At 44.7% G+C, this 27,521-nt stretch overlaps 1 protein-coding gene across 8 annotated transcripts in view; it reads left to right on the top strand.

Moving 5' to 3' along the window:
- RBM6 (RNA binding motif protein 6) overlaps positions 1–25,598 on the top strand; it is a 113,660-nt gene extending 88,062 nt beyond the window's left edge. For 7 of the 8 annotated variants that reach the window (XM_055134629.1, XM_055134628.1, XM_055134633.1 and 4 more), the window contains 14 exons: positions 2,971–3,031; positions 7,394–7,660; positions 8,090–8,250; positions 10,370–10,467; positions 11,466–11,508; positions 11,653–11,734; positions 11,936–12,021; positions 13,087–13,233; positions 13,646–13,741; positions 14,613–14,873; positions 17,744–17,818; positions 19,352–19,449; positions 23,956–24,085; positions 25,351–25,598. In XM_055134629.1, coding sequence (XP_054990604.1) covers positions 2,971–3,031; positions 7,394–7,660; positions 8,090–8,250; positions 10,370–10,467; positions 11,466–11,508; positions 11,653–11,734; positions 11,936–12,021; positions 13,087–13,233; positions 13,646–13,741; positions 14,613–14,873; positions 17,744–17,818; positions 19,352–19,449; positions 23,956–24,085; positions 25,351–25,476 — 1,731 coding nt within the window. In that variant the 3' untranslated portion in view covers positions 25,477–25,598. Of the gene's footprint in view, positions 1–2,970; positions 3,032–7,393; positions 7,661–8,089; positions 8,251–10,369; positions 10,468–11,465; positions 11,509–11,652; positions 11,735–11,935; positions 12,022–13,086; positions 13,234–13,645; positions 13,742–14,612; positions 14,874–17,743; positions 17,819–19,351; positions 19,450–23,955; positions 24,086–25,350 lie in introns of those variants that run through there. The other variant, XM_055134630.1, reaches the window with a different exon arrangement.
- The last annotated feature ends 1,923 nt before the right edge of the window (positions 25,599–27,521 follow it).

A 27,521-nucleotide genomic window follows, 5' to 3' on the forward strand; every position in this document is an offset into this window, starting at 1 on the left:
AGAGTCGGTGTTCAGGATTGCCCCTGGTAGTTTTCAGGGAACCATCTGTGGTGCTAGGAATCGAACTGGGGTGGGCCACGTACAAGACAAGTGCTTTAACCCTGGGCTTTTTCTCTGCCCCTTCTTTCCCACTTATATTTTGTTGGTACCAGGGACTACATGCAGAGCCTCACACATGTGCTTTAACACTGAGCTGTATCCTTAGCCTAGACTCATTTGTAATTGTGGTGCTGATGTTTTTCTTTTTCTATTAAGTTATGAGCTCTTTTCTTTTTATCCTTTTTAATTATTCTTTTTCTTTCCCTTTGTTGTCACAGTGTACCAGGGCGCCCCCACACTGAGTTGTAGCTCCAAGATCCTTGCAGGCTGAGCTAGGGATTTCTGTGGACAGTAATGTTTGAGGGGGTTCCTGGGACCGAACTCTCAGTCTCACACATGCAAGGCAGGCACTCTACTGCTAAGCCTCACTCCCGCCCCTGTAAGAATTTTGAGATATTCTTATTGGAGGGAGGTGGAGGAGGATTCTGCTGTCAGGGCTGGGGTTGGCATGAGCTGCCAGAAATCAAACCTAGGGCCTCAAGCATACAGGCCATATGCTGTACTACTTAAGTCACATCTCTGGCCTTTGTATTTGCTAATGGTATTATTCCTTTAACAAATGAATTTGTGGATATTTTCTCCCATTTGGCATGGGTTGGGCTTGCTTTACTTTTGGCTGTATCCAGTGGTGCTGCAGTTGTGCCCTCACAGCGGTGTTCATATGAACGTGCAGTGCCGGGTGCAGAACCTGAGCCTTTTACTTTCTTAACAGTGTCCTCTAATAATCAAAAGTTCAGATTTTTTATTTAATTTAATTTGGTTGTGGGGCCACATTCAGCAATGCTCAGGGGCTACTCCTAGCTCTATGCCGAGGGGTTGTTCCTGGTGGTGCTCAAGGAGCCAGGAAAGAACCATGTGGTGCCAGAGATTGAACCGGGGTTAGCTGCGTGCATACCAAGTGCTTAGCCCCCATACTATCTCTCTGACCCCTGAAAAAGTCACAATTTTGATAGAATTCAGTTTATATCTTTTTGTTGTTGTTGCTTGTCATTTGGTATCATGAAACTTGCCCAGTCCAAGGTAAGTAATATTACCTTCCACAATCTTTCCTTCTGAGAGTTTTGTAATTTTGACTTTTGTATCTAGATCTTATTTTTTTTTCTTTTTGGGTCACACCCAGCGATGCTCAGGGGTTACTCCTGGCTTTGCACTCAGGAATTACTCCTGGCGGTGCTTGGGGGACCATATGGGATGCCAGGGATCGAACCCAGATCGGCTGCGTGCAAGGCAAACGCCCTACCCGCTGTGCTATCGCTCCGGCCCTTGTATCTAGATCTTTGACCTATTTTGAGTTTACCTAAGTTTTGTTATGGTGAAGAGACCTAGTAGAAGGACTACTGGGGATCTGGCTTGTGTGATAGAGGCATGCCTTGCATGCTTTTATAGAAGCACTGAGTTAGAACTAGTTTAGAGAAGGATGGAAGAAAGAATGAAAAAGAAAATAGAGATAGGGAAGAAAGAAGGGACAGAATGATTTGCAAATCGTACCTCTCAGTTCAATGAAATTGTGCTACATATGATCTGTAGGTTTCGTTTGGAGATGATAAAAGCATCAGAGTAGGGGATGGAGAGAAACTCCAGCAGGTAGGGTAGTCAGACTACTATTCTCTTAGCTCAGAGAAGAGTAAGACTCATTTACACAAGCACTGGCTCTTAAAACTTCTGCGATGGCTTGGAAAATAATACAGGGGTTAAGGTGCTTGCCTTGCCTGCAGCCAACCCCAGTTCAGTCCTTAACATTACATATGATTCCCTGAGCACCACAAGGAGTTATCCTTGAGCACTATGGGCTCCTCCAGAAAGAAACTTCTGCCAGACCTATGTGAGTTACATTCACTTACACTTCACTGGCCAAAGAAAGGCACATGAGTAGGGCTGGGGAGATAGTACAACAGATAAGGTGCTTGTCTTGCACACGGCTACCCCTGGTTCAACCTCCAACGTCCCATATGGTCCCATTGAGCACCACCAGGAGTGGTTCCTGAGCACAGAGCCAGTAGAAACCCCTAAGCATCTCTGGGTATGGCCCAAAATAAAACAAAAAGAAAGGCATATGAGCAAGACTGAAGAAAGTACACTCACCTCATGGTGACAGAGCTGTGACTGTCCTCAAGTTACACAACCTCCCTAAGCTTTACTTTTATCATCTTTGAAATAAGGAGATAATTATGGTTGTCTCAATGTGATGACATGCAAAGTGGGTCTAATAACATGGTGTTTGATATTTAATCATCAGTAGGTGCCACTGTTATCTTTATTGTTCTCTCCTGTTTAGCTGGCATACCCTCTGTGTGAGGCCAGACAGTATTCTGCTCTCTGTGTCAGCTCTTCAGTTTCCTGACAGCTCTGTCTCTCACGGCACTTGGAAGCTCAGTGGTGAAAGTTGAGGGGCTTGGCAAAAGGGAAAGTGCTTGCCATTTTGATCATGGGTTCAAACAAGGTCTATCCTCATGTTGTAAAGGGTCTCTTTTTTTTTTAATTAGTATTTGAGGAAGAAGTTGATCATTGAATTCTTCTCAAGCCTGAATGGGGTTATCACAATAGTTCAGGACCAAATTTGGAATGTACACTGTAAGTGGCATAGGCTTTGGTGATCTAGTTTTCTTAAGCTTATTTCTGACAGAAATCCTTGTTCAGGGCTAAGACGTTTGGGGCTGCTCCAAAGTCCACAGGTCCTGTTCAAAGGTATTCTCGACTCATCAGACTCTGTGGGCTCAACTGAATGAAGGGGACCTCAAATATGTACAGTTTCAAAATGATCTAGCTTCCAACATTTCTTTTTTAGCAGGTTTAATAACTATGTTGGATATATATAAAGAAGGTCTGTGAAATGTTTTTTGACAAATTGAAATTTTCCCCCTTCCCTTGTAGTGTAAAACCAGCATTGGTGGACAGCGATCTTCATGTCCATTCTGCAAGTGCCCAAGGGAAGGTAAGTTGTGGTGGTGGTGATGGTGGTGGTTTTTATTTTACGTACTTTGCAACACAAAATTTATCTTGCCGTGGCCTTTAAAGAATGGTCGTCTTGGGGCCGGAGAGATCATACACCAGGTCACGGACCTTGCACTGCATATGGCAAAGCCATATGTGATCCCTGGCATCCATTATCAGCCTCCAAGTCCCATGAGGAGTGATTCCTAAGCACAGAGCCACAAGTAAACCCTGAGCACCACTGGGTGTGGCCTAAAAGCAAAACAAACAACAACAACAACAAAAGAATGGTCATACCTAAGATAGAAGTCCATCTGTATTTTTAATTTCTGAGCCATACCTGGCAATACTTGGGGCTACTTTCAGCATATTGCTCAGGAGTCATTCCCATTGGTGTGTGGGGAACCAAGGATTGAACCAGAACCTCCTGCATGCAAAGCATATGCACTATCCCTTTGAGCCACCTTCTTGCCCTCCTTTGTTTGGTGTTAATGACTGGACCTCTATATAAGCCTTGTTGTGGTGCTTGTACACTTAGCTTCAGTACCTCACAATTGCTCTCCTTTAGTTCTGGTCTTTACACAAGTGCTCACAGGGCATACAGCTGTGGTTCTCACATACATCTGGCCACAGTGTTGCTAGAAATTGCTTGTAGCACTTGGGGATCTTAGCAGCAGCACTACAATAGAGTAGAGCTGCCAAGATCATACTTAGCATATGCTATGACACCTTAAGACCATATGCACGGGGCCAGAGCGATAGCACAGCGGGTAGGGCGTTTGCCTTGCACGCGGCCGACCCGGGTTCGATCCCCGGCATCTCATATGGTCCCCCAAGCACTGCCAGGAGTAATTCTTGAGTGCAAAGCCAGGAGTAACCCCTGAGCATCGCTGGGTGTGGCCCAAAAAGCAAAAAAAAAAAAAAAAAAAAAAGACCATATGCGCAAGGCATGAGTTACTTAGCCCATCAGGACCCAGAGCTATACATATGGGGTGGAAGGCACTCTTTGTTACTCAGGGGCTAATGCTGGCACATTACTCAATAGTCAGTCATGGTGCTCAGGGGACCATGTGGTACTCGGGATTAAATCCAGGACTCCTGCATGAAACACATACTCTAGTCCTTTGAATTTTCTCCCCAGCCCCCAGATCTATAATTGTTTGTTTGTGGCTATACTCTGTGGTGGTTGGGGATCACTCCAGTGGTACTCAGGAGTCATTCCACTTGGTGCTTGGGGAGCTCTGCAGTGCCAGGGATCAAACTCAGTCCTTCTGCTTGCAAAGCATATTTTCCAGCATGATGAACTGTCTGGCCCCATATCTATAAAATAATTTTTTGTTTTGATTTTGGAACACACCTGGAGTTATTCCGTGGCAATATTCAGCTCTGCATAGGGGATCATATTAGTGCCATGGAATAAACCTGGGCTCCCACATTGCAGAAAATTGGGTGATATGGGCTATATTGCAGATGCTCAAGGGCTATTCATAGCTCTGTACTTGGGGACCACATCATGTGGTACCAGGGATTTGAACCAGGGTTGACAAAATGCAAAGCAGTCATCCCCTATTCTCTCTAGCCCCATTGGAAAATTGTTTAAGCTGCCCTGGGATAAGCCCATGGAGATAGCCCAAAGGGCTGGACAAGTGCCGGACATGCACGGTTCTGGATAAAATCCCCAGCACTGCATGATCTCTTGAGCTCTTGAGAACTATAAACTATATAGCACCACTGGGAAGTCCCTCTTAAAAAGAGTTTATCGTAACATCTAATTTAAACTATTTTGAGCCTCAGATCAATTTGGGAAAAAGAAGGATTTGGATTCTTCATACTAAGGTTAGTCTTGGTTAACTCCAGTTTAGATTAAGAGTGTCTGAGTGGGGCCAGAGCAATAGTACAGTGGGTAGGGCGTGTGCCTTGCATGCAACCAATCAAGGTTCGATCCCCGGCATCACATATAGTCCCCAAGCACCACCAGCAGTAATTCCTGAATGCAGATCCAAGAGTAATCCCTGAGCATCTCTGGGTGTGACTCAATAAAAAGTCTGAGTGTCCAGCAACTGGGGCACGTAACTGTGCCATGTTCTGCTCAGTATGGTCCAAAACGGGAAAGGGAAAAGGAAAGGGAAAAGGAGAGGGGAGAGGGATCCTTTGTATTGCTATTATTTTCTCATTAATACTCATCTAAATATCTTAGGATCTTACTCAGAAAAACACTATTAGTAGTATTAAAAATATGAAAGTGGGGGCTGGAGCAATAGCTCAGCGGGTAGGGCGTTTGCCTTGCACGCGGCCAACACAGGTTCGATTCCCAGCATCCCATATGGTCCCCTGAGCACCGCCAAGAGTAATTCCTGAGTGCAGAGCCAGGAGTAACCCCTGTGCATCACTGGGTGTGACTCAAAAGGCAAAAAAAAATAAAATAATGGGAATTGAGATTACATATATACGTATATTTAATACTTATTTTTGGTTTAGGAGCCACTCCCAGCTGGACTTAGGGGCTATTCCTGACTGTGCTCAGGGGTCATTCGCAATAGTGCTCAGAGGACCATGTAGTGCCAGAGATTGAACCTGGGTTTCCTGCATGCAAAGCATGCACTCAGCCCATTCAGTATCTCTCCTCCAGCACCATGTCATTTATATTTAATATATAAAGAAGGCAAGGGTATGAGCACAGGAACTAAGTAGTTTTCAGAAAGAAGGCATATTCCAAGGTTAGAACTTACTGTGCCTACAAAGAATGTCTATCTCAGCTGGGCTTTTGGCCTCTAGTGGAGGTCTGTGAGGACTGTGAAATATGTGTTCTGAAAATCTTTGGGGAAGATTCTATAGTCTCTGGAGACCAAATAATCTTGGGAATGTAACTAATCAATTGAGTTTCTTCCAGTTAGCCAAACTTGTGTTTGGTTTTTCTCAAGAATAACTTTTTCTGCATATTCTAATAAATAGATGGTTTACAAAAGCCCTTAGGCACCATTCCACTGAAATAGCTGGAAACATATGAGGTAAATGTCCACTTGTCACCTAGTGATATTAAATATTTTTTCAGGGGGCTGGAGCAATAGCACAGCGGGTAGGGCGTTTTTGCCTTGCACGCGGCCAACCCGGGTTCGATTCTCAACATCCCATATGGTCCCCTGAGCACCACCAGGAGTGACTCCTGAGTACAAAGCCAGGAGGTAACCCCTGTGCATTGCCAGGTGTGACCCAAAAAGCAAAAAAAAAAAAGTAAATATTCTTTTTGTTTCTCATATGCAGTGATTCTTCTCCCCTTAGCCCCCCTTTTTTTTTTCCTGTACCAGGCATTGAATCCAGAGCCTCACACATGAAACATGGACTTTACCACCAAGCTATTCCTGACCTATAGATTTATCTCATTTTCAGTCACATCGCTCCAGAATAAACGAATTGCAAAAAAATATTCCCCTAAATAACTAGACAAATTGTCCTGTTCGTCCTATTCAGGAGTTATAGTATAGGGGTTGGAGCGATAGCACAGCCGGTAGGGCGTTTGCCTTGCACACGGCCGACCCGGGTTCAATTCTCAGCATCCCACATGGTCCCCCAAGAACTGCCAGGAGTTATCCCTGAGTGCAGAGCCAGGAGTTAACCCCGGTGCATCACTTGGGTGTGACCCAAAAATGCCCCCCCCCAAAAAAAAAAACAGGAGTTATAGTAGAGTAGGTAGTACACTTGTTCTGCTCAAGACTTACCTGGGTTCAATCCCCTGGCACTCTCTCTGGTCTCCTGAGCATTGCCAGGAGTGATCACTAAGCATGGAGCCCAGAAATTCTGAGCACTACTAAGTGTGGCCCCCAAACAAAACTGTCAGAAAAAAGAACAGAAGTCCTATTTAAAGAGTTTAAGAGTAAATATTTTGAAGTATTTATTCCAATATAAATAGTTGCAGTATAGGGGCTAGAGCGATAGCACAGCGGGTAGCGTGTTTGCCTTGCACGCAGCCGACCTGGGTTTGATTCCCAGTATCCCATATGGTTCCCTGAACACTTGAACACTGCCAGGGGTAATTCCTGAGTGCAGAGCCAGGAGTAACCCCTGTGCATCGCCAGGTGTGACCCAAAAAGCAAAAAAAAAAAAAAAAAAACTAAAATAAAAAGAATATGTACATGTTTTGCATGGTGTAGCCTCAGGTTGAAACCCTGGCACGACAATGATCTTCCTGAGCACTGCTAGGAATGAGCACTAAGCCAGAGGCCCTAGCCACTAGGTTTGGCAGAAAAGAAAACAGTGCATTCTGTTCTATTCATTTGTTGTCAGTTCAAGCAGAATCAGTGTGTTAGTCTTTCTTTGGATAAAACTTGATAGAGATCTTCTTTCTGTTTTGTTTCTATGGTGACAGAGGCCAAGCAAGAATTAATAACCTACCCTCAACCTCAGAAAACATCTATACCAATAACATCAGAAAAACAATCTAGTCAGCCTCCAAGAACAACTGATAAGGAATCTGAATCCAAGAAACGGGAAGAAGGACAAGAGTCACGCTTGGGACATCAAAAGAGAGAAGCAGAAAGATACCTGCCTCCTCGAAGGGAAGGGTCTACCTTCCGAAGAGACCGAGAAAAGGAGTCGTGGGCTGGGGAGACTCGCCAGGATGGAGAAAGCAAAAGTAAGGTGTTTCTCAAGCCATGCAGCAACTCTGACCAAATTTGGAGAATGGATGGTCAATGTTATAACTGTTATAACTAGGGACCAACTGCTGCTTCTCATGCCTTCATGAAACTCCGCAGCCATTGTGTTGAAGGAATCTGCTTTCTCCAAACAGCAGGTTAATTTTAGGTTTCCAAGTATCAGTGAAGAAAAATATATAGGCATTTCATTATATAAGGAACCAGTCTTGCTAGAGGATAGTAGTTGCATCTGCAGTCGTCTGTAGTATATAAAAATGTATAGGCATTTCATTATATAAGGAACCAGTCTTGCTAGAGGACAGTAGTTGTATCAGCAGTCGTCTGGGTGGGGATACAGGCTCTGAGGACTTCCAAAAATTAACCTTTTTCTCTTTCCTGCTCTTCCATTTGTGATTGGCTTTGCTCAGCAATCATGCTCAAACGCATTTATCGTTCCACTCCACCGGAGGTGATTGTGGAAGTATTGGAGCCTTATGTTCGACTTACTACTGCCAATGTTCGTATCATCAAGAACAGAACAGGCCCTATGGGCCACACCTACGGCTTTATTGATCTCGACTCCCATGCAGTAAGTTTTTCCCACATTGCAATGACCTATGGATACTTGGCTAGAGAAACTACAAGAAGGTTTAAACAAGGGCCAGAGTGATAGTAGCACAGGTAGGGCATTTGCCTTATAGGCAGCCAATCCAGGTTTCATCCACAGCATCCCATATGGTCTCCTAAGCACCATGAGGTATGGCCCCAAAATGAAAAGAAAGTTTAAAGTACGGGCTGGAGAAATAGTACAGAGGATAAGGTGCTTACCTTGCTTGTGGCTAACCCATTTTTCATCCTTAGCACCCAAAATGGTCCTCTGAGCCCCACAAGGAGTGATCCCAGAAAGCCCTTAGCACAATTGGGGTATGTCCAGGGGGAAAAAAAAAAAGTAGTTCTTTGTCATTGGAATTCTCAATGTGCTACCTAGTATATTTACCCAACTTGCAGGATTCAGGTCAAGTGATAGCCCTCTAGCGTTGGAACTCTCCAGTGGTTTTCCAGATCCATTTTTGTCTTTGTGATTTACAGTTACCAATTGGGGAAAAAAAACGAGAATTTTACTTGCATGCAATTGACTTCAGTTTGATCCCTGATACCACATCATCCCCTGAGTACCACTTGGAACAACCTTAAAGCCCCCTAGTTGTCTAAGAATTGCCAGAGGGGCCCCACATATCACTTGGGAGGCTTCTTCCCCCCCCAAAATAATGAAATTATCTAATACATGCTGCCTGGAATGTGGAAAGGAGGAAATTCTTTTTCTTGGGGTGGGGTCCATATCTGGCTATGCTGGGACTTACTTCCTTACTTCTGACTCTGCACTCAGGGATCACTCATGTCAGGCTCGGGAAACATCTGGGGTGCCCAGTTGACTGTGTACAAGGCAAGCACCCACCTGCTGTACTGTCCTGAAACACCCCCACCCCAGAAATTCTTGTGTACTAATGCAAGTACATTCTTGTGTCGAATATGTGTTGGTATAGACACTGGAAAATGGCAGAAATCCTTAAAACAAATTTAAGAAAATATAGCTAGGTATCATATACTTTTACAGTTCCACTTCTCAAAATATCTGAAAGAAAACTGCTAATTTAAGATACAGGGAAATAACTCAAAGGACTGGAGCTCATGCTTTGATTCCAGGAGTGTCGTATACCATCCGTGGTGTTCCCTGAACACAACTGAATGACAAAATAAGAAATAAAACCAAACTCCAGGGTCCGGGATGTAGCTCAGTGGTAGAACACTCCAGGCTCAGTGGTAGAACACTTCCCTTGCCTGTGTGAGGTACTGGAATCCATCCCCAGAACCTCAAAATCCCAGTAATAAGAAAGAGAGATTAGACTTGTGACTACCAAAGCTATGGAGGATTGAGGGGCCGTTGATGGGGAGGGGGTTGGGGAGCCGGAGTGATAGTATAGCAGGTAAGGAACTTGCCTTGCATTCGGCTGACCCTGGAATCATCGCTGAGTGCAGAGTCAGGTGTAGTCCCTGAACACCACCAGGTGTGGTCCAAAAAGAGAATTGGGAGTGGGGTTTTGGAGGAAGGTGTGAACTTCCAGTTAGGAGATGACATGCCACTACCGTGTTACTTACAGGAAAGTTGGAGAAAAATTCTAAAAATCTCATAACCATGTTTCCTTTTGTTGTTGTTGTTATTATTGTATCCCTGTGAGAAGATGAATGTTAGCTGGACCTGCTATGGTAATTTCATCACTGTATCACTGTCATCCCGTTGTTCATCAGTTTGCTCAAGCGGGTGCCAGTAATGTCTTCATTTGTCCCTGTCGTATGCTAGTGTAGTGCAATGGCGTCAGCTCGATCTAGGAACATGGAGAGCACGTTGTTACTGTTTTTGGCACATCATAATTACTCAAACCATCATGCTAGATGCCATAAACTTATACAGTAGGATATATAAATTATTTCTCGTTAAAATTTGTGTTTCCCAGGGCTGGAGCGATAGCATAGCAGATAGGGTGTTTGCCTTGTACTCTGCCGACCCAGGCTCGATTCCCAGCATCCCATATGGTCCCCTGAGCACCGCCAGGAGTAATTCCTGAGTGCAGAGCCAGGAGTAACCCCTGCACATCGCCAGGTATGACCCAAAAAGCAAAAAAAAAAAAAAAATTTTTTTTGTTTCCCAGGAAGCTCTTCGTGTGGTAAAGATTTTGCAGAACCTTGATCCACCGTTTAGCATTGATGGGAAGATGGTAGCTGTAAACCTCGCTACGGGAAAACGAAGGTAAGACACAGTGGTGCGGCTCCCTTATGCTGCACCACCAAGTTTTCTGGGGGGAGATGCCTACTCCTGGCTGAAAAGAGAGAGATAGTAAGATATGCCTTGCTAGTGTAGATTATGTTAGATGCTGAATATGTCTTTTTTTTTCCTGCAACTTGCCTTGTTCTGACTCTACTTTTTTCTTAAATAGTAATGATAGATACTTTTCTCCTTTTCCACTTAACTGCTTAGTCATCTTTGGGACCCAAATCATGGTACTGTCTTGCATATACAGAAGTCTTGCTACATTCTTATTCTTACAGTTCTAAGAAAATGGGGTCTTGGGATTGGAGAGAGAGTACAGGGGATAAGGCACTTAATTTGCATGTGGCCACTTTGGCCAGAACCCTGGTTCAACCTTTGACACTGCATATGGATCCTTGAACACCATCAGGTGTGCCACAAAAAAAAGAAAAGAAAACAAGATCTTGGAACTGAAGAGAGAATACAGGAGGTGTGTGGCTGCTTCAGTCACAACTTTGGTTCAATCCCCACCACAGCTTCTGATCCCCCAAGCTCCACCAAGAGTGACCCCTGAGCTCAGATGTAGATAAATCTTAGCAATAGCAGATGCAGTAAAAATAAGAAAAAAGAAAATGAGAGCTTCACTCCCACTCCCCTGATCTTGATGATGCCATCATAGCTCTCTTTCTCTCTTTACCTTTGCTCATCGTCTCCCAAGAGCGGTATTGGGAGCAAGGCCCATCAGCTAGGGAGGAGTGCAGACAGATGGGGTAGTGCAGATTTTACTGTGCATCCTCAACTCACTTGCTCTTTTGGTCTAGCACACAGCTTGGTAGTATCCCTACTGTTCTCCCTGGGCATCTGTGCATCCCAAACTGCCTTGTTCTCTGAGCGGATCTTTTCCCTACAAGATAGGGAAGAGAATTTCTTGGCCAGTCTATAGGGACAGTCACTCCTCATGTGTCCTTTGACTTGTGACATGTTATTATTTGTTGCAGAAATGATTCTGGGGACCATTCTGACCACATGCGCTATTATCAGGTAGGTGTCACCAGTGGTGGAGAGAGCTGTTAAAATCCTACTGAATTGAGGATCTTGGCTGAAAGAGCCTTGATCTCCTCTCTATGGCTTTCACAGTTAATGACTATTCAGAATTCCATAATTCTAATTTGCCTTCTATGACAGGGTAAAAAATATTTCCGAGATAGGAGAGGAGGTGACAGAAATTCAGACTGGTCTTCAGATGCAAATCGACATGGACAACAGTGTAAGTAACCTTTTTTAAATTTCTGTGTTTCTTTGACTGGTCTTCTCATTAGTTGAAATCTTTGTGGTCACAAAGTTAATAAAAGATGCTATTGGAGTAGAGTTGTGTACCTTTTGTTTTTCCTACCTCATTCTTAGGCGGTCCTTGATGAGGGTTTCACTGGATAGGGACTAATGTAGACTCTGGTTTTATTCCTTCCAGCATCCTCTGACTGCTATATATATGACTCTGCTACTGGCTACTATTATGACCCTTTGGCAGGAACTTACTATGACCCCAACACCCAGGTGAGGTTTTGTTCCTTTTTATTTTGTTAATGATCCTTTTGAGAAAAATACTTAAAAGATATGATGCCTTACTAGTGTAGATTATGGTAGATGCTTTGATATGCCCTTTTTTCTTTTCTGCACCTTGTCTTGTTCTGACTCTTTTTTTCTTAAATAGTAATGGTAAAAAAATCTCTTTCATTCCTTTGCAATTTGAAATAGAAACATTTTATTGTGGAAAAGCTAAATATTTCTTTATTCTAAGCAGCTGTTTTAACTGTTGTACAAGCTCTTTTGGAGGTGCTTTGGGGAGTCTTTTTTTTGGGGGGGGGTGGGGAGTTGGGCCTGTTGTTGTGTCCAGTGACTACTCTGAGTCTATATTCAGGGGTCATTTCTGACAGTGCTAGGAAACAAACGAGGGTCAGCCATGTGCAAGGCAAATGACTTACCCATGTACTATTTAGCCAGTCCCTGTACTAAATATTTTGACAGTTTTACTCTCTGTACTTCATGTTTAGTCTGGTGTTTTCTTTTTGTTTGGATTTGTTTTATTTGAGGGGGGATGCGGTGTACTGGATATTGAATCTTGGCCCTCCAATACAAAGAACAAACTCACTGAAGCATTATCTCCAACCCTAGTCTGTTGTTTTTAAAAGATTCATATCTTACATTGAGTTGTTTTTATTCAGGCGAATTTTGTGTTGACTGTTGTCTTTATGAATAAATAATGCTTTTTGGTCTTGCAGATATGGACAGGGCTGCTCTAGGAAAAATTGACATTGAGTGGTCTGGATATGTCCTGACCCCTGGAGTGAGTCTTTAAAATGTTCTTTTCCCTAGAAAGGCATTGCACTCCTGAGACCTGGAATAACTGGAAAAGTAAAACATTCTGAGGGCTGGGAGATAGCTCAAAGGGTCGGAGCTTCCTAGGTCCAGTTGCAGCACTATATCCTGCCCCAAGTAAAGCCAGGGGTAACCTCTGAACAGTGAGGCAGAACCCCTGAGTACCTGTGAGGGTCACCCGAAAATGAAACATGCGCAAGGAGAAGCAGTCCATAGACCTAACAGTGTGTCACTGTACTGCAGCAAGAAGTCTACGTGCCCCCGGACCCTGGGTCTCCTGAGGAAGAAGAAATTAAGGAGAAGAAAGCCACCAGTCAAGGGAAGTCAAGTAGCAAAAAGGAGACCTCTAAAAGAGACAACAAGGAGAAAAAAGACAGAGGCACAACAAAGGTTAGAGGACTTAAAGATCTGCTCTCTTCTTAGAAGATTGAAAAAAAGGGAGGAGGGTGGGTGGGAGAAGGGATGAATTTGTGCCTCAGTTTATGGCTATAAACTTCCCTGAGTCGTGCTGGATTAATATATGGATTATACCTCTGCCAGTTATTCTTTTTAACTGTATTTCCAGTCATTTTCGTAAAATAATTCTTAAGTGAGTTATAGTAAGTGTTGAAGGAAATAATCCTTGTTATGCCTCATCTGGTGCCTGACAAACGTTTTTAAAGGTTTTCTTTTGTTTGAAACTAGTATAGCAACATTACAAATATGCTGCAAGTAATTTGTAAAAAACTAATTTCAGTAGGGCTAATTCTTAGCTTTTATGTGTACCATTAAGAGTCATAAAAATCACCTTTGGTTTGCTCAGTTTCAGGAAAATGCCAATGAGGGGCCAGCCCCCCCAGAGGATGTCTTTAAGAAGCCCCTGCCTCCCACTGTGAAGAAGGAAGAGAGTCCTCCACCAGTAAGGCGAAGCCAGTGCCCTGGACTAGCCTGGGACTGCTTCCAAATGGGAAGGGAAGTTTTGCAGGTTGATGCCTCATTTTGGCACTGGTCCTTTAGTTCTGTGTGTCTCCCAAACAAGGAGTCCTCTTGATTTTAAGCATGATGTAAACTTTTCTCTGTTAATAGGCCTACTACAAAACAGAAACATCTGTTCTTTCTCTGACCTGTGCCATTCCAGCCAGAGCTCCCCCTTTTGAGGAGGAGGGGAAATCCTACATGATGCTCAGGAGGCCCTCAGCACCTCACAATTCTCAGCCAACCATGCATGTGGTTCAGTGTGAGGGCCCTGTTTGCAGTGCTGCAAGGGCCCTGACGTGCTGGGGACCTAATTTGGTGGGTGTGGAGGTGGAGTTGTGGAAGGGTTGCACAAAGCCCAGCAGTGCTCTCTGGGCTTACTTTGACTGCTGAGAGACCACTTCCAGTGGTACTTGGGGTACCATCTGTGGTGCCGGGGGATTAAACTGGGGCAGCACCATGCAAGGCAAGCACCTTAACCCCTGTACTACTCCTTCTCTTCAGTGGTCTTATTTTGAACCCTGATCATTAATCCAACTGAAAGCAAAGGACTGAGGGGAAAACAGTAACAGTAGAGCAGGTAGGGCATTTGCCTTGCATGCAATCCACATGGGTTCGATCCTGGCATCCCATATGGTTCCCTGAGCACCGCCAGGAGTAATTCCTAAGTACAGAATCAGGAGTAACCCCTGAGATCATCAGGCGTGGCCCAAGAAACTAAATAAATGCAAAGGAGTGAGATAGCCCTTATCAGACTATCCAAAACATAGGCTGCAAAATTGAGTTTGGTGCTAATAATCTTGCCCTTCTTCTAGCCTAAGGTAGTGAACCCACTGATCGGCCTCCTGGGTGAATATGGAGGAGATAGTGACTATGAGGAGGAAGAGGAGGAGGAGCAGGCCCCTCCTCCACCACCCCGCGCAGCACAGCTTCAGCAGCGAGAAGAGCTGACCAAGAAGGAAAACGAAGAAGACAAACTCACCGACTGGAATAAACTGGCTTGTCTGCTCTGCAGAAGGCAGTTTCCCAATAAAGAAGTTCTGATTAAACACCAGCAGCTCTCAGACCTGCACAAGGTATTAGAAGGGACCTTGACATTTCAGATTATTTGCTCTTATCAGTGAGCCTTCCAAGAAATACAGAAGTTTGTGCTGACTTTCTTCAGCCTGCAACATTTTTAGTTCTATAATTAAATCAATTCAGTGTGGTCAGGGATGTAGCTCAGTGGTAGGGCACTTAAAATGTGAGTCAGTGGGTTTGATCCCTGTCACCACAATGAAATTAAGTCCAGTTCAATAATAAATTGCCTCTGTACCTTTCATTCACAAGTTCCTTTGTGTTTAAAAAATGCAGCATCAAAGAAAAAAAATTGTGTATAGACCTAAGCAAACAGCACAACTGGACAACTGAAGCACCAGACACAGGTTGCTGATTATAGAAGAGAAGAGGTCACGGGTTAGAAAACACACTTGCTGGGTTTCATGGTTTAATTCTGCCGGTAGCCTTGCACTTGGACCTCAGCTCTGCCCCTTTTCTTTTTTTTCTTTTTTTTTCTTTTTGCTTTTTGGGTCACACCCAGCGATGCTCAGGGGTTACTCCTGGCTTTTGCACTCAGGAATTACTCCTGGCAGTGCTTGGGGGACCATATGGGATGCCGGGGATCGAACCGGGGTCGGCCGCGTGCAAGACAAACGCCCTACCCGCTGTGCTATCGCTCCGGCCCCCTCTGCCCCTTTTCTTGGATATGTGGTGATTTCACTTGACTGCATCTAGATCTGACATTGTGCAACTTTCCCTAAAGGTGTGTCTCATTTTGTCATCTCTTTTTAAAGACATGACACGGCAGTGATTCTTAGAGTGTTAAGCTGAAACAATAAGCCTTCCCGTATTCTTCCCATTTATGTTTGACCAAGGAGCCAAATTGTGAATAAATCCTCCTAGTAGACTTAGGTTCTTATTATAAAGAGGTTTACTTCACACTCCTCTAGCAAATGCTTTGAGAACTAGCAAGGGGAGAGGAATTAGTCTTTCAGTATAGAATCCAATATCGGGGGCTAGAAGGACAGTACAGTGGGTAGGGCATTTGCTTTGCACACAGCCGAGCAGGGTTCAATCCTCAGCATCCCCACGTGGTCCCCTAAGCACCTTGAAGAGTAATTCTTGAGTGCAGAGTCAGCACTAAACCCCTGAGCATTGCTGGGTGTGACCCAGAAAGCAAAAAAAAAAAAAATCTTTGTAGTTAAAAGCTGATTTCTGCTGTGATAATAGGCTCATCTCACTCCCAGCTGCCTCTGGAGAGTCAACAAAATTTCTCGGATTCTGAGACACGCCTCCTAATAATCCCTGCAATGGACTGTCTCCACAGTACTTTTGACCTACGGAATAATGCATCCTCCAACACATATAAAATACAGCTCTGATGAAAATATAATTAATGGTTAATGAGATTAAAATGTAGTTGTCAGGGGAAAGGGTCTCGAGGCTGTTGAACCGAGAAATAAAACTGACCCTGTGGAAGCAGATTGTGGACTTTAATACTGTCTGTCTCTTTCCTTGCAGTGATACTGTGCAGTGATACTTCTTTTGGTACTAGAGCTGCACTAGTGAAAATGAGTGCATTACATTTCTTTTGTTTGTGTAATTTTAGGCCACACCCAGTGGTGCTCAGGATCATCTCCTAGCAGGGCTCAGGGAACCTTATGGGGCGCCAAGAATCAAACCCAGGTCTGCTGTGTGCAAGGAGCTCCACCCGCTGTACATCTCTCCTGCCACACATTATGTTTCTTATTAATGTCTCAGGGCAACGTGCAGAAGAATCTTGCCTAAAGAGTAGAGCACTGGGGCTGGAGCAATAGCACAGCGGGTAGGGCATTTGCCTTGAACATGGCCAACCCAGGTTCGATTCCCAGCATCCCATACTGTTACCCGAGCACCGCCAGGAGTAATTCCTGAGTACAGAGCCAGGAGTAACCTCTGAGCATTGCCGGACCAGGTGTGACCAAAAAAGAAAAAAAAAAAAAGAACACTGGAGCTGGAGCGGGCACGTGGCTGAACCAAATTCAATCCCTACCACTCCATATGGCCCCTGCCACCACCAGGAATAATTTCCTGAGCAGAGCCAAGAATAACCCTGAGCATAGCTAGCTGTGGCCCAAAAACAAACAAAAAGTAGCAAACTCTCAGAGTCTTGTTTGTTCTTTCAGGATTTGGGTCCCTTTTCATATTTCTCTGGAGCTCGAAAGATGAATAATATGGGGCCGGAGCGATAGCACAGCGGGTAGGGCGTTTGCCTTGCACGCGGCCGACCCGGGTTCGATCCCCGGCATCCCATATGGTCCCCCAAGCACCGCCAGGAGTAGTTCCTGAGTGCAAAGCCAGGAGTAACCCCTGAGCATCGCTGGGTGTGACCCAAAAAGCAAAAAAAAAAAAAAAAGAAAGATGAATAATATGTGAGAATGATGGGGCAGAGTAATAGAGCATGTAGACATTTGGTTTTCTTGTTTGTTCAGATTCCCCTTTCCCATAATTGCTACCTTAGAGATGAAAAAAAGATTGAGTCTTCTATATTTTGAATAAAATAGAATAAAGTTCTCTCTTCTGCCACACCATGAAGCGAACCTGTGTGACAGGTTTACATTAGAACTTGGAAGCAAGTCCAGGTAGGGATTGTTCACTTCAGGCTGCAGTGGTTGTGCAGATGCACCTGCACACCTTCCACGTTCAGCCAACAACCTACAATTTAAGGCATTTCTAAGGTAAATTATTATCCTTTTAAAATACACTCATAGGTCTCAGGACCGGCTACCTGGCCCCAGGAGCCGGAGCTGTCATGTCCCCCCCCCCACCAACCCCTGCGCCTCGCCGAGCATGGCAGCCAATAAAGACCATTGTTGTGTACCGTGGAAAAAAAAAAAACACTCATAGAACTCTCTCTCTCTCTTCTCAGCAAAACCTGGAAATCCATCGGAAGATAAAGCAGTCTGAGCAGGAGCTCGCCTATTTGGAGAGGAGAGAACGGGAGGTGAGCCTGATGACTTGATACTCCGCAACACAACTCTGTCCTCTTCACTTTGCGATTCAGTATCTGTAGGATGCACTGGTCCCTCCTTATAAAAACACAGGAAATAAGACCATAAAGGATATGTCCACATTTTTCAAAACTACATTGAAATTAGTGCATTTCAGTCAATTATGGCTCAATTTAAACCTTTGGGTTTTGTTTTGGTTTTTTGGGGAGAGGGGGGAGGTAGAGGGGGGTAAACGGCTCCCTCCCAAGTAGTTCTCAAGGAGTCCAGGAGCCATTCCAGTAATTCTTGGAATATTGAGCCTTGTGGTTAGTGTTCAGGTCTGAGGATGTGCTGCCTGCAACCTCAAACCTGGTGGTGCCAAGGTTTACTCAGGCCACCCCAGTGATAGTTGGAAACCACCAGTAATGATCAGGGGATCATGTGCCAGAGTAGAATTGGGGTCAGCTGCATGTAAAGCATGCACCTTAACCCTGTACTGTTTCAGCACCTTAGCTTCTTTTTCTTTAAAAAAAAAAAAAAATGATGTTAGGGTCTTCAGTGATCAAATAAATATCTATACTCCTTACTGCCCTGCTTAAAAATCAGTGAAGAAGGGCCAGAGCAATAGTACAGCAGGCAGGGCGCTTTCCTTGCACACAACTGACCTGGGTTCAATCCCCAGCACCAGCATATAGTCCTAAGCCTGCCAGGAGTGATCTCTGAATATAGAGCCAGGAGTAAGCCCTGTGCACCACTGGATGTGGCCCCAAAACAGAATCAGGGCAGTGTTGAACAGAGTTTGTGGTATCTTTTACTAAGCTAGAAGAAGTAGCTTTGTGTGAAAAGCTTGGTGGACTTGCTATCTAGATAGATCTTGCTGTCTAGGCAGGTCTCACCTACTCATCACTGACTTTACAGTCTTGATGTGTTGGTTAGAAATCCACCTTTAGGGATCAGAGTGATAATAGTAGTAAGGCAGTTGCCCTGCCTATAACCTGCCCAGGTTTGATCCTGACACCCCATATTGTCCTCTCAGTACCATCAGGAGTGAACCCAGAGTGCAGAGCCAGAAGTAATCCCTGAGCATTGCTGGGCATGTCCAAATAAAAAAAAATGAAATCCTCCTTTAGAGATTTATTAGAGAATTTACTCTTTCTGAAGAGGAAATAATGGTTAAACCAAGCATAAAATTGTATTCTTTCCAAATATTTGCCATCAGAGAAGCCTTTGGTTTTCAAGAAGAATGAGTGAGGGGCTGGAGCGATAGCACAGCGGGTAGGGTGTTTGCCTTCGATTCCCAGCATCCCATATGGTCCCCTGAGCACTGCCATGAGTAATTCCTAAGTGCAGAGCCAGGAGTAACCCCTGTGCATCGCCAGGTATGACCCAAAAAGCAAAAAAAAAGAATGAGTGAAAGAGCCAGAGGTAACGAGGAGTTAGTAGTTGAGCCTCCAGGTCAGAAGAAATACCAGGAATAAAGTGAGGTTTCCCCATTCCCCAAATCTCTCAGATAAAAATTTCAAATCTGTTTTACCACCTAACAACAGGGAAGGTTTAAAGAAAGAGGGACTGATCGCAGGGAAAAGCTCCAAACTTCTGATTCTCCTGAAAGAAAACGAAGTAAATACTCCAGGGAAACTGACAGGTAAGCCCAGACCCTTTTGATTGGTCTACGCCTCAGGCTTATGAAACCATCTCCAGCCTTCTGCTGCTTATTCCTTTCAGTGAGGTGAGGTTATTGGCTGCAAGTTCTGTCTGAGTTCCTTGAATGTGAGGTTTATCCCTTTGGCCACCTATCTTTACATAGGAAACACGTGTGTTTGCAAGGAAGATTGATTGCTTCCTCTATCTCAAAGCCAGAACTAGAGTTCCATGGTCGGGACCCTTTTTCTCCTCCTCAGTAATGCTGTAACTCTCTTTGGCTTTTTCTCTTCATCCTTTTAATATATGTTAAATGAACAGTTTGCTTGGACTAGAGAATAGCTCAGTGGCTTAAGGCACCTGTGTTGCAAAGTGTAAGGCTAGAAGTTTAACCCCTGATGCTACTCATATGTGCCAAGGCAGTACTGCTTTTGGGCCTCAGTGCCTCATCAGAGTCTCTAGCACACAGCCAAGGGTATGAGAGCTCTGTGACTTAAAGTGTGCAACCCCCAGCAAGCACCATGACTAGAATGTGCTTGAGCACCATAGCCAAGGGAGTGCATTCCTGGCAAGCACCAGGGCCGAGAATGCAAGTACTGTGACTAGGTATGTCATCCTCCAACCATCTCCATAACAGTTGGCGGGGGGGGGGGGGGGGGAATGGGGAAGGTGCATGTTTGGGGCCGTACCCAGTGGTGCTAAAGGACTCTGCTTGGGATTGACCACTGTGATGCCTGGGGGTCCATATGTGGTGCCAGGGATTTGAACCAAGATCTGACATATGCAAGGCAAGTTATTAACCCCTATACTATCTCTCCAGCTGTGAAATAGTTACTCATATGATCTCCAGCTGCTGTGTTTATAGTTCTCAAGTCATGAGTCTAGAATTAGAGGAAAATGGTAAACAACATGCTTTGTACAGGTACTACACGAAGTGCAAAGAATAATCGGGTAGGGACCAGAGCAATAGAACAGCAGGTAGGGCATTTGCCTTATACATGGCCAAACATGGAACCAACATGGTTTCATCCCCGATATCTCATATGGCTCCCTGAGCACCACCAGGAGTAATTCCAAGTGCAGAGCCAGGATAACTCCTGGTAAGCACCCCACCCCATCTCAGGAGTAACCCCATCTCCAGGTGTGCACCCCCTTCACCCTTGCGCGAGCAAAAAAAAAAAAAAAAATTAGGTAAAATGACATATGATCTATTACTGTCTGGACTCAGGAAACTTAGGTGATGCTTTGTCTCATAGACCAGATATAGAAATCTGGGGAAAGAAAAGGGCCTATCAATTGGACGGATCTATAGAGCTCTTGTGAGAGAGAAGGTCATGGTGCACTTAAGAAGTTGAGAGTAGTGTAATGGGGCTGAACATTGGGCTTCATTGCTGACAGAAAGCAAGGTTGTGATTCCACAGAAGTTCGAGAGAGTCATATCTGAATATCATGTTACAACTTTGTCTTAAGAGTTTTGGAGGACTGGAGCAATAGCACAGTGGGTAGGGCGTTTGCCTTGCATGCGACAACCTGGGTTCGATTCCCAGCATCCCATATGGTCCCCCAAGCACCACCAGGAGTAATTCCTGAGTGCATGAGCCAGGAGTAACCCCTGTGCATCGCCGAGTGTGACCCAAAAGCAAAAGAAAAGAAAGAGTACCAGGAGGTTATGAAATTATTTTAAGCAGGATATTGATTAGTGAGGGTTTGGTTTGATTGAGGGGGCCACAACCAGCAGTACTCAGGGGCTACTTCCAGTGATGCTTGAGAGACTGTGCGATGCTAGATACCAGGGGTCAAACCCCAGTGCTTCCACATGCAAAGTCTTTGCTCCAGCCGTTTGAGCTACTTTTCCAACTTCTGTCTGATCTAGTGAACCTTAAATAAGTTTTGTGTTGGTGAACAAAAGAAAAGATAGTGGGGGAGCTTGTGTTTGTAGGGAATGGGACGTGATTGGTGAAGAAAGACCATGAGGAGACTAGATGAGCTGAAGTAGGGGAACATAATGCGTAACTGAGAAAGAAGTCTGTGTGAAAATCACTCATTTTTATTGCTTGCTTTTTTAAAAAGACTAAGGTGAGATCACTTAATGTAGCACCAAATAATTATTCTCTACTTTCGTTTTTTTAAATTCATCTGCAGGTTTGAATGTTTGGGGCTGTAGAATAGAACAAAGGTGAAGAAATCAGCCTGGAAAGGGGAGGGAGGGCCCCTTAGCTCTGAGTCAGTAGAGCAGGGTAAAGAGACAACTTTTGTTTGTTTGGGGGCCACACCAGTGGTGCTTAGGGGTTACTACTGGCTTTGCATTGAGGGATCACTTTTGGTGGGCACAAGGGACCATGTGAAATACTAGGGATTGAACATGGGTTCAGCCATGTTCAAGCTAAGCACCCTTCCACTGAACTATCTCTTAAGGCCCTGGCTTTCATTCTTCTTGTCTTCTTTCCTGCTGTTTTTTTTTTTTTTTCTGGATAATTTCAGATATTCTCTTGCACTTTACCCTCAATGCTTTTTGCTTTTTGGGTCACACCCGGTGATGCACAGGAGTTACTCCTGGCTTTGCACTCAGGAATCACTCTTGGCGGTGCTCAGGGAACCATATGGGATGCTGGTAATTGAACCCCGTTCGGCTGAGTACAAAGCAAATGCCCTACCCGCTGTGCTATTGCTCCAGCCCCCCTCAATGCTTTTTTTTGTTTGGTTTGGTTGTTTTTTGTTTGGGGGCTGCAGCCAGCAATGGTCAGGGTTTACTTCTGGATCTGCATTCAGAATCTCTCCTGGCAGAGCTTAGGGGAACATGTGGGACACTGAGGATAGAACTGTTGCCCGTTTGCAAGGCAGATGCCCTACCTGCTGTACATTTTCTCTGGCCCCATTCAATGCTTCTTTATTGGTGTTCCACTCTTGACCGAGGACTGAGGTATCCAGGCATCATAGCCACCACTAACAAACTTGTCAAATCCTATGGCTCCATCCTCATCAATCCTGTTTTCTGAGTTCTCCATCACTATTTTCATTTATCTCCTGGGCATGTGCTTTTCTATTGGGGGTGGAGGGAGCAGGGGGTGCTAACAAGGGCCTGTCCCTGTGATGATTGGGAGATATGGTGCTGCTGCTACATATGTGAGCCTGTGCTCTTTTTTTCTGGAGGGGAATGGTGTTGGAAGCCATACCCTGTGATGCTCAGGGGCTATTCCTGACTGTGCTCAGGAGTAACCTCTGCTGGTACACAATATGTGACATTGGGATGAAACCTTGATTGACCATATTTGAGGCAAACAATTACCTCTGTGCTCTCTCTGGGTCCCTTCTGCCTGACATGGCTCTTGATCACCTCTGTGGCTCTTCACACTAAGCAGTTACTCAGTATTACGTCCCAGCCCATTTCTAATAACCTACTCTATTCCTGTTTCAATTCTTTGGGGGCTTTAGGGCCCACTCGCAGCAGTGCTCAGGTTTTACTCCTGGCCTGATGCTCGTGGTTCTTTCCCAGAAGTGCTCAGGTGATTATGTGCTGGAGATCAAACCAGCATCCTCACATCCCCACATGCAAGGCATATGCTCCAGCCCACCAGCCTGTCTCCCCATACCTGGCAATGCGCAGGGGCTACTCCTGGCAGTGCTCTGGGAGCCATATGGGATATGCTGGGGATCAAATCCTCACTGGCTATGTGCAAGGCAAGCATCCTACTTGCTGTACTATTGCTCTGGTCCTGTCTGTGTTGTTGTTGTTGTTGTTGTTGTTTTGAGCCACACCCAGCAATGCTCAGGGTTACTCCTGGCTCTACTCACAGGAATTACTCTTGGCAGTGCTTAGGGGCCCGTGTGTGATGCCGGGGATCGAACCCAGGTCAGCCGCATGAAGCAAACAACCTACCCACTGTGCTATTTTCCCGGCCCAACCTATTTTAAAGTAGTAATATAGTATCACTGCCTACCTGATCTGATCCCATCTTCCTTCTTTATCTTCTATATCCATTTAGTGACTGTTTCTCTAATTAAGCCTTGCCTTCATTCTAGCTCACCTTTCCTTTCCTGGACAAATTTTTTTTTCCCTCTTTTTCTTGTTTATGTCCTTTTCTCCAGTGTGTTTTCTAACCACTAATACTCCCTTTGTTTCAACCCAGTTTACATGTACCCTTTGGTACAGATCCTATCTTTGCTGGCCTTACCAGTCGGAGTTTTTGTTCCTCTACTTGATTTCCATAGCAGTCATCTCCTGACTTCCGTGCACTCTGAAAACCTGTTGACATGTTGTTCTTCTCATGCCCTTTCCCGTTTACAAGTGAGGACCAAATCTCTTCTGACTGTTTATCCCCAGGACAAAGCTGCCTATTGCATGCATAATAGGCACTTAGAAATCATTTAATATTGTATAATAGGAGGCAATCCTGAATCAAGAGGGCAAAGCTTTTTCTTAGGCTCACAAATGTAAATAAAGTAATATATGTAAGTAAATGTAAGTAAAGCTGGAAAGTAGGTGTCTAAAGTATGTCTGCTTCTTTTGCAGTGATCGTAAGCTTGTTGGCAAAGAAGGTCTGGACAATATTAGCAAAGGCGACTGTGTCCAACAGGCCACTGGCTGGAGGAAAGGGGCAGGTCTTGGATATGGAAACCCTGGATTGGCTTCAGCAGAGGAGGTGAAGTGGTTTCTATCATGTTGTAGTGAACGTAAAATATACTTGACTTTCACTCTGTCTTTCTTCACTGCTGGTAGAGGATATGAGCACTGAGGAATGCATAGATCTGGATTACTGGTTTATAGCTGGGTGTGCTGAACCCTTTGCAATTCAGGTGGTAATGGGAAAGGGAGGGGAAAGTTGAAATAGGGTTCCTCTTACTATTATACAGAAGTGTGTAGACATCGGGCAATTTGAGACTAAAATTCATTAGGTGAAAAAACAAATAGCAAGCAATAAAATGTGGAGACAGTATAGGGTTAAGATGTTTTCCTTGCAGCCTGGAGACCCTGATTCAAATTTCCCACACCACAAATGGTCCCCAACTACCAACAGGGGTAATTCCTGAGCACAGAGCCAGGAGTGTATGATGAGCTCTGCCGGGTATAGCCTAGAGACCCCCCACCAAAAAAAAAAGTGCAAAAACATCTCAGAGAGGTTATGATTAGAGGTCTAAGTTATTTGTAGCTAAAATTTGAATATGAAGTTGGAACTGGTTCCATGGAAGACCTTGTCTCATATTTCAGAAAGAGAAGGCAATAAAAAGGAACATTGCCCATTTTGTGTTGGCTTGGCCCCCTCTGAAAATGCCAACTATAGGAAATTGCCTTTTTCTTTCTCTAGAGCTTTCCTATCTTTGGTGTTGAATTCCATATCCTGAACTCATGACTTCACCTTCTTTATTCATATTGGGTATTTCTTTAATAATTAAACTTGCCCAGGGGGCTGGAGCAATAGCACAGCGGGTAGGGCACTTGCCTTGCACGCGGCCAACCCAGGCTGACCCAGGTTCGAATCCCAGCATCCCATATGGTCCCCTGAGCACCGCCAGGGGTAATTCCTGAGTGTAGAACCAGGAGTAACCCCTGTGCATTGCTGGGTGTGACCCAAAAAGCAAAAAAAAAAAAAATAAAAAAATAATTAAACTTGCCCAGAGCCTGGGAGGAACTCAAAAGATAGACCATATGCTTAATGTACTAAATTTAATCACTGGAACCAAATGGGCCTCTAAAGCATGGTACCAAATTGTCAGGTCCATAGCACGAGCCATCGATAGGTATGGGCCCTATAAAATATGTCGTGGTAATAATATCCAGTTTTTATTTTAAACACTCACCAGAATTTGCCTACATTTTACTCCTTATTGATCCAGAAATGCTTATAGTATCAAAGCCCTGAAGCTAGTTCCATGAAGTCTGCTGCATTGTGTTTTCTTTCTTTTGTAGAACGAAGGCCGGATGAGGGGACCCAGTGTGGGGACACCAGGAAGAACCAGCAAGAGACAGTCCAATGAGACTTACCGAGATGCTGTTCGAAGAGTCATGTTTGCTCGGTATAAAGAACTTGATTAAAGAATGGAGACAATGCCATCTCAGACACAACCTCCTCCTTGTTTTGTTTGTTCGTCTCTCCTCTTGTTTTGTTACTGTTCTTGCTGCTAGAACTTTTTTAAATAAACTTTTTTTCAATGTGATTTTTTTTATTAAATTTTTTTCCCATAAAGGAGGGTATAGTGGTAGGAGGATGAGGGTACTTCGTTGTGGACCCCTTTGGGCTAGTGCTGACTGACTAGTCACCTCAGTGAGCCATTTGAAATTGTCTGTTGTCAGTGTCATTGGGCAAGAGACAGTGGCTTTTGAACTCAAGTTTATCTGAATGCTGCAGATTCTGTATTTTCTAATCCAAATCTAAAAACTAGGGACTGAAATGATAGTGCAGGACAGGGTGCTTGCCTTATACATAAGATGACCTGGGTTTAATCCCTATCACCCCATAAGGCCCCCAAGCTCACTAGAAGTGATCCTTAAGCACAGAGCTAGGAGTAAGCCCTGAGTACCACCACTGTGGCCAAAAAGATTTTTTTTTTTTTCTTTTTGGGTCACACCCAGCGATGCACAGGGGTTACTCCTGGCTCTACACCCAGGAATTACTCCTGGCGCAAAAAGGTTTTTTTAATCTAAAAAACTAAGCTATAATGGTAGACCTTTCTAGGGGCTCTACAGCGAGTAGAGCATTTTCCTTGGCACGCTGCCAACCCAGGTTTGATACCCAGCATACCATTTGGTTCCCCTGAGCACTGCCAGAAGTAATTCCTGAGTGCAAAGCCAGGAGTAACCCCTATGCATCGCCAGGTGTGACCAAAAACAGAAAGAAAAAAAAAAGCTAGACTTTTCTATATATTAACTACTCATTAAACCTATGTAGTTCTCTTCTGACTACTGACTGCATTGTTAGAGGAAGTTGGGGCAAAGGGGAGGGAGACACATTGTGACAACTCCTTAAGTGACTGCTGGGTGCTCTGTGCTTCACACATTGAATGACCACCACATGCTAGTAGAGTAAAAAGTACTGTTTCCAGGCCTGAGACATGGCTCCATGGTTAAAAACGCCTGTCTTGCAAACATGAGGCCATGAGTTTGGTCCCTGGTGCTTCCAACACATGCTGAACTGGGTTCCAGGTTTGCTGTCTGGGATCCCCAGCATGGCAACAGGTGGGTGACCTGGAGCTAGAGAGATAGATTAAAGAGCTGGAAGCACCCCATTGTCAAGTCCCCTCACTACGTGGCCCCCTAGCACTTCTAGGTTTGACTCAAAAGCCTTTTTTTTTGGGTCAAATAACTATCTTTTATTGTTTATCTTGTATTGTTTACTTTTTTATTTAGGCCACACCTGTGGTGTTCAGGGCTTAGTTCTGGCTCTGTCCTCAGGATCACTCCTGGTGGAATTCCAAGGACCATACGCAGTACCAAGGATCGAACCAGGGCCAGGCTGCTTGCAAAGCAAGCATATTCATTCATATACTATTTCTCTGGCACCCTCCCCCCAAAATACAAAGCGGGGGTGGGGGGAATGGCGCAATCATGGGTTAGGCATTTGCCTCACACACAGCTGACCTGAGTTCAGTCCCCAGCACTCCATATAATCCCCTAAGCCCCACCAAAAGTGATAGTTACTGAGTTCAGAGCCTGGAATAAGCCCTGAGCACTGCCAGGTACAGCCCCCCAAAAAAAAATTAAACTGGGGACCAGTGCTGAGCACTGCCAGTTGTGGCCCCAAAACCAACAAAAAGCAGACCATGGGAGAGGTAGAGGGTTAAGATATTTGCTGCACTCAAAATCTGACCCTGAGGCCAGAGTGATAGCACAGCAGGTAGGGCTTTGCCTTGCACGTAGCCGGCCTGGGTTCGATCCCCAGCATCCCATATAGTCTCCCAAGTAATTCCTGTGTGCAGACCCAGAAGTAACCCCTGAGCATCGCTGGGTGTGACCCAAAAAGCAACAGTAAAAAAAGAAATCTGACCCTGGTTCAGTCACTGGCACTGCATTTGGTCCCCAGAGCACAAAGCCAGGAATAGCCTCTTAGTACTGCTGGATGTGACCCAACAACAAAATTTTTT

The sequence above is a fragment of the Sorex araneus genome, chromosome 4, assembly GCF_027595985.1.
Source record: "Sorex araneus isolate mSorAra2 chromosome 4, mSorAra2.pri, whole genome shotgun sequence".
Taxonomy (NCBI): domain Eukaryota; kingdom Metazoa; phylum Chordata; class Mammalia; order Eulipotyphla; family Soricidae; genus Sorex; species Sorex araneus.